This window comes from Emys orbicularis, chromosome 13, assembly GCF_028017835.1.
Source record: "Emys orbicularis isolate rEmyOrb1 chromosome 13, rEmyOrb1.hap1, whole genome shotgun sequence".
Lineage (NCBI taxonomy): Eukaryota > Metazoa > Chordata > Testudines > Emydidae > Emys > Emys orbicularis.
Window position 1 is genome coordinate 18414088 of NC_088695.1, and position 6767 is coordinate 18420854.

General features: G+C 50.9%; 1 protein-coding gene across 1 annotated transcript; it reads right to left on the bottom strand.

Moving 5' to 3' along the window:
- Positions 1-590: 590 nt before the first annotated feature.
- LOC135887540 (zinc finger protein 551-like) lies at positions 591-1628 on the bottom strand. Its single transcript, XM_065415268.1, has one exon. It carries the CDS (start codon positions 1626-1628, stop codon positions 591-593), a length of 1038 nt encoding a protein of 345 aa, XP_065271340.1.
- Between the last annotated feature and the right edge of the window lie 5139 nt (positions 1629-6767).

Here is a 6767-nt window from a genome sequence, read left to right on the forward strand (position 1 = left end):
ATTTCCCCCACCCTCCCCTCCAACTGCTACACCACACTCCCAAAAGGGCATCCCTCAGAGTTCCCACCTCTCTGTGGAATCTCCACCATGAATTCCCCAATCTCCAGCCGCCCCTACCATCCATGACTGCATAGATGTCCAATACACTGAGCAGTGCTCCGACACCCTGTTAGTTCAGATCAGCAGCTCTTCCTGCCTTGTAACGACAGCCGCAGGGGACCCCTTGCTGCTTCCCTGAATAACATTCCCCTGTCCCTACCCCAAGATGCCCTGGAGCTGCAGAGACAACTCAGGCAAGAACTGCAATGGAGCATTTTTTTCTCTCCTTTAAATAGGAAAATATGTGTATAACCCACAGAAATGTCTCTCTACCAATCCCATCTCCTGCTCACTCCAGACCCTGAAATCACCAAGCGCCTCGCTACCCAGCGTTCCGTCCTCTTCTACCCCTGCCAACTATCTCCCACTGAAACCCAAACCCTTCATCCACTTGCTGCCCCTGCAAAGACCGTCCATCAATGAAGTACACTTACACTTTGCTTCAGGAGAGCACAGACCCACTGTCCCATAGTGAGAGCTCCTGCCACTTGCTAGCCTGTGTGGAGTTTCTGGTGGGACATTAGAGAGACCTTCACCTTGTAGCTTTTCCCACAGACAGAACATTTATAGTTTCTCTTTGTTGTGTGAGCTCTCTGATGTGAAATAAGTTCTGACCTCTGCTTGAAGCTTTTTCGACAGACAGAACATTTATATGGTGTCTTTCTAGTGTGGGTTTTCTGATGTCTAATGAGGTCAGAGCTGCTAGAGAAGTTTTTCCCACACTCGAGGCAGTTAAAGGATCTCTCTGGCCTGTGCATTTTCTGGTGTGAAATAACATGAGCCTTCCAACTGAACCCCTTCCCACACTCAGGGCAGTAATAGGGTTTTTCTCCCATGTGGCTTCTCTGATGATTCATAAGGTCTGAGCTCTGCTTGAAGTTTTTCCCACACTCAAGGCATTTATAGGGTCTCTCTCCAGTATGGATCCTCTGATGTCTAATAACAGCTGAGCTGTCACTAAAGTTTTTTCCACAGTCAGGGCACCTATAGGGTATCTTTCCAGTGTGCATTCTCTGATGTCTAATGAGGTGTGAGTGCCGAGTGAAACTTTTCCTGCACTCAAGGCAGTTATAGGGTCTCTCTCCCGTGTGGATTCTCTGATGCATAATTAGGTTTGAGCCTTTATTGAAACTTTTCCCACATTCAAGGCAGTTATAAGGTCTCTCTCCTGTGTGGATTTTCTGGTGTGAAATAAGGGTTGAGCTCCGCTTGAAGCTTTTTCCGCAGTCGGGGCATTTATAGGGTTTCTCTTCTGTGTGCACTCTCTGATGTACAACAAGGGTGGAGCTCCGAGGGAAGGATTTCCCACACTCTGGGCAGTTATAGGGTCTCTCTCCTGTGTGGACTCTCCGATGAATAATTAGGGATGAGACGTTACTGAAGGTTTTCCCGCATTCAGGACAGCTATAGGATCTCTCTCCTGTGTGGATTTTATGATGCACAATGAGATGTGATCTCCGATCAAAGCTTCTCCCGCACTCAGCACATTCATTCAGTTTCCCTTTAGTGCAGATTCCTGGCTGGATCATGTCTTCAGGAAGGTCTTTCAAATCTCCCTCTTGGTGAGTGGGTTTATCCAATCTCTCCCCAGCGGAGTTTTCCTGCTGCCCCTCTGGCCTGTGCTGATTTTCACAGGCTTCTCCCTGCTCAGGACTCCAGGAAACTTCCCCTTCAGATCTTCCCAATAGTGTTCTCTGTGCTTCCATTTGCTCAGACCTCCCTGCTGAGGATTCACCTCCTTGTTCTCACTCACCATCCCATCACCTGATGTGACAGAGTGACAATCCAGACATGAGTCAGTCCCTGCACTGGAGGAAAGGGAATGTCAGAAAGCGGAAGAGGAAAGGGAGGAACAAATTAAAATACCTGTGGGGAAGATTGAAAAATCAGTTGTATCCTTCCCCAAACCTTTCCCTAGCAGAGAAGTGGGGGACCAGCAGGGCCGTCCTTAGGCATACGCAGCACACACAGGTTCATAGGGCACCATGAAATTTGGGGCACCAAATTGCCCAAAATTTCATGGTGCCCTAGGCAGCTGCGTGCTGCATACGCAGCAACACCAGCCCCGGCGACCAGCCCTATCCCTCAGCCAGCCCCCACTGCAAGGGGCAGGGCCATCCCTAGGGGCGTGTGGGGCCCCGGACAACTCCCTCCACCCTGCCTCTTACCCTCCCCCCCTTCTCCGCCCCCAGCCTGCTCCCATTCCACCTCTTCCCCGAGTGACCCCGCACTCACTGGCAGCGGTGGGAAGTGGAGCAACCCAGCCCCCAGCCCCCAGCCCGCTCTACTCCGCCAGTTCCCAGCCGCGGTGCTCCACTTCCTGCCACCGGTGAGTGTGGGGAAAGGATCGCCCTCTGCACTCACCAGCGGCGGGAAGCGGAGCAATGGGCCCCAGCCCACTCTGCTTCCCTTGCCCTGGCCCCAGCCATGTCACTCGGTTTGGGGAAAGGACCACCCCCGGCTCTCTCCGGCGTAGGATGACCAGACAGCAAATGTGAAAAATCAGGACAGAGGGTGGGGAGTAATAGGAGCCTGGGGAGCTGTGTAGGGCACCCAAATGGCTAGGGACAGCCCTGGGGACCAGTCCTGCTCCCACAGCCCATCCAAACAGTCAAAGGGAGGGAGATACTCCTAGGTGTCAGTCAGAGTGGCGGGGAATTCATGAGCAACATCTCTTTATGTATACAACGCCTGCTGGGGACAGTCCTGGGTGAGATAAGGCAGAACTGGAGGAGGTCATAGGGTCTTTGTTCCCCAGTAATTCCTGCATCAAGCCCATAAATTCTTGGGGAGCTACAGTAAAACTTTTAGAAAGACTCCATTTCTGCTTTTTCATTTTCCATTTACTTTTTCTTTAAGAATGAAAGCTGAAATCATCACATCTCCACTTGACTCCAGGAGCTGGGGCTTTAAGGAAAACTTTATCATGAGACTCGTAACAAAATCATGAGCGTTTGCCACACTGGGGAAGGGGCAGCGGCCAGCAAAGGGGGCAGCCAACTAGCAGAGAGAAAGAGAGAGAATGGGACAGAGATAAGGGAGTTACAACGGGATCATGTAACGTAGAAATGCCAGGGCTAAGATGTTTGCAACTCCTCCATTCTTTCCCCCCAGGTTTGATTTTTCTGTATCAGGAGACATGGTGGATGCTGGGGGTGACATGGCTTAGGCTGGCAGATAGGCCCCTCTGCCCCAGTGATTTCTCCCGCCTTACCATCTCAGGCCCCCTCACTGCACGGAGTTCCCACTTCAGTTTTGCCCTGCACCCATTACCCTACGTTGTTTAAAGCGGGTGGAAAATGAGGAACATAGGTTTTGCATTACAAACATTTCGGATCCAATTGTTTCTTAAATGAGTGGGGATGACAGTCAGAGAAATGCTCCCACCCAGCCCGGGTTGAACAGAGAGAGCCGTGAGCAGGGGGACCTATGGCTCCGGCCTCTGGGGAAGGCACTGATCTGATTCAGCCCAGCTCAGAGCATTGCTGAGATGGGAGGATGTGTCCATACGCAGGGAATCGGGGTGGGAGGGGGAGATGTTGGTTAATTTAAGGGCTGAAGTTGCTGCCCCTGATCATAGAATATCAGGGTTGGAAGGGACCTCAGGAGGTCATCTAGTCCAACCCCCTGCTCAAAGCAGGACCAATTCCCAACTAAATCATCCCAGCCAGGGCTTTGTCAAGCTGGGCCTTAAAAACCTCCAAAGAAGGAGACTCCACCACCTCCCTAGGTAACGCATTTCAGTGCTTCACCACCCTCCTAGTGAAATAGTGTTTCCTAATATCCAACCTAGACCTCCCCCACTGCAACTTGAGACCATTGCTCCTTGTTCTGTCATCTGCCACCACTGAGAACAGCCGAGCTCCATCCTCTTTGGAACCCCCCTTCAGGTAGTTGAAAGCAGCTAGCAAATCCCCCCTCATTCTTCTCTTCTGCAGACTAAACAATCCCAGTTCCCTCAGCCTCTCCTCATAAGTCATGTGCTCCAGACCCCTAATCATTTTTGTTGCCCTCCGCTGGACTCTTTCCAATTTTTCCACATCCTTCTTGTAGTGTGGGGCCCAAAACTGGACACAGTACTCCAGATGAGGCCTCACCAATGTCGAATAAAGGGGAACAATCACGTTCCTCGATCTGCTGGCAATGCCCCTACTTATACAGCCCAAAATGCCGTTAGCCTTCTTGGCAACAAGAGCACACTGTTGACTCATATCCAGCTTCTCGTCCACTGTGACCTCTAGGTCCTTTTCTGCAGATTGGACAATGTTTCTCTGGGGAGCACCTGGCAACTAGCTCCCCCTCCCCCAATTCACTACAGTCCATCAGCATGTGCTTCAGGCCCATTTAGGGTGACTATATCCTGATTTTATAGGGACAGTCCCGATATTTGGGGCTTTATCTTATATAGGCGCCTATTACCCTACCCTCCACCTCGTCCCGATTTTTCACACTTGCTGTCTGGTCACCCTAGGCCCACTGAACTGAATTCACACCCGTTACACACAGTGACCAGAGTGACAGAGACCTTTATCTACCCCTGACAGGGTCCTACTCAGCATTACCTGGGGGCGGGGGGCAGCAGTGGGATGGAGATTGCGGGATTCCCAGGTCCCCTCAGGGCCATTAACTGCATTATTAGACTCCCACAGAAAAGGCAAGCCCAGGAGCCCAGTGAATACGATGGGGCCAGTGAGTGAGGGGAACATCCTGGCATTTCCTACCCTGGCGGAGTCTCTGCCCATGGAGGGGAGTGAAACGGCCACAGGGGGCAGCGCGGAGACAGGAGTGAGAGCGTCGGGGCCCTGCTGTATGGGCTGCTCTGCATTGCAGACTCAGCCATGTGAGGGGAGCTGGTCCCAGCGCAATGGAGGGAGGGGCGGGGAGAGCTGGGGAAGTCGATTTGGTAGCTGGGCCAGGGGAAGGGAAGTGAGAGCCCAGTCCCAGGGCTGTGTGAACAGTGGGGCCAGGCTGGGTGAATGAGACCTGCTCAAGGAAAGGAGCCCAGGAAACTTTTTACCCCTTGCCCCTCATATGCGCTCTACCCTGGCCACACAAACACACACCTTCTCACCTCTGCCTGGACCCTGCACCCCCAGCCTCCCACCCCTCTTCAAACCACCTTCTCCAGGGAATGCTCAGCCCCTCCCTCTGTGCCCAGGAACATTTAAACATTTAAGCTTGAGCTCCCTGGGCAGGAGCCATGTCCGTGGGTCTGTCTGTGATGTGCCCGCCACTGATGGATACTAATGAATAATCACAATAATCCCGCCAGCAGCACAAAGGGGTCTGCAAGCTCCCAGTGCAGTCTCCTAGTTGGTCTGTACAGTGCTCTCTGCATGTGGTGGGAACCACAGGACTACTAGTGAGTCCCAAGCAGAGCAAAAGGGGGAATAAAAGGCAGGAAGAGCCAGAACCCCAGAGAGAGGGTGAGAAAAGGGCCCCAAGAATCGCAAAGCACAGAACATGCAGGGAATCTCCCTGTGCGTTACCCAGAGACCAAGCACAATTCTCTTGGATTTATTCGTTATTCAAAGTGATTTGCCAAATAAGACTTGAAAACAATCTGAGCTGTTTCTGACTGACACGTGTCACAAGCTGTAGTTCCCGTTTCCTGATTGGATGAGTGTAACACTTAAAAATTAGGTTTACAGGCCATGACCCCATGCGGGGGGGGGGGGGGGCAAATGGGCTGGGTGCCTGCACCAGGGTCCTGCATCCCAGAGGACAGAGTGCCCTCTCCTAGCCATGGGAACATGGGAAAGCACCTGGGCCCTGATGCTCTGGCGTAGGACCCCTTCTGGTTAGCAAGTTGTAAAACAATCTAGTTCCTTGCTGGTTCTATTGCTCTCCCGATGCAACATGTAGCCCTGGAGGGACCAACCTCTTCTGACTCCACTTTAATTCCTGTTCTAGTGTCCTCAGGGCTCTAGCCTGAACCCAGATGCTGGTAGAGGTGAGCAGGTGTGACGTTACACTCCATATTCTTTATAGAAATATGCTTATAATATTGATATGACATAACTGAGATATACTTTATGCAAGATGGGTCGGTATCATTGGAAAGGTTATGATTTACTGAATGTGATTATCCAATTTGTATGCATGTATCATTTCTGTACCTAAAGTTAAGAATATGGACTATGTAACAATTACAACTGGGTGTGTATTGGGAAGACCCCCACCAGACGACAGGCCATCAGATTTGATTGGCCATTAGGAAGGAACAACAAGACTATGAAAATACTAATCTCTCTCCCTCCTGGGAGGCGTCCTGCGCTGTAACTGTGACACTACTAGGTCAGGTGGTCTTGTCACCTGATACTAAATATTATCTTGTACTTCTTGTAACTTTCCACTAAAAGGGAAGGGGAGTCAAGTTTGGGAAACAAAGGATTCCCATCTTATGTAAATCTTATTTAAGGATGGGGGAGAAAAGCAAATGGGACTCCTCTCCATGGCCTGTCTGCACAAGAAGAAAGACTGCTAAAGACACCTGAAGGGAAGGCAAGGGGGGAGTCCAGACTGAGACAGGGGTCCAGTCTGAAAAGAAATATAACTGGAACTCTAAACCACAGAAACTTTGCAACCTGCCTAAAATAACATTTAGGGTAAGAAATTACATTTTGTAACCTGTTTCTTAAGTATATTGAGCTTAGCTTGCGTATTTT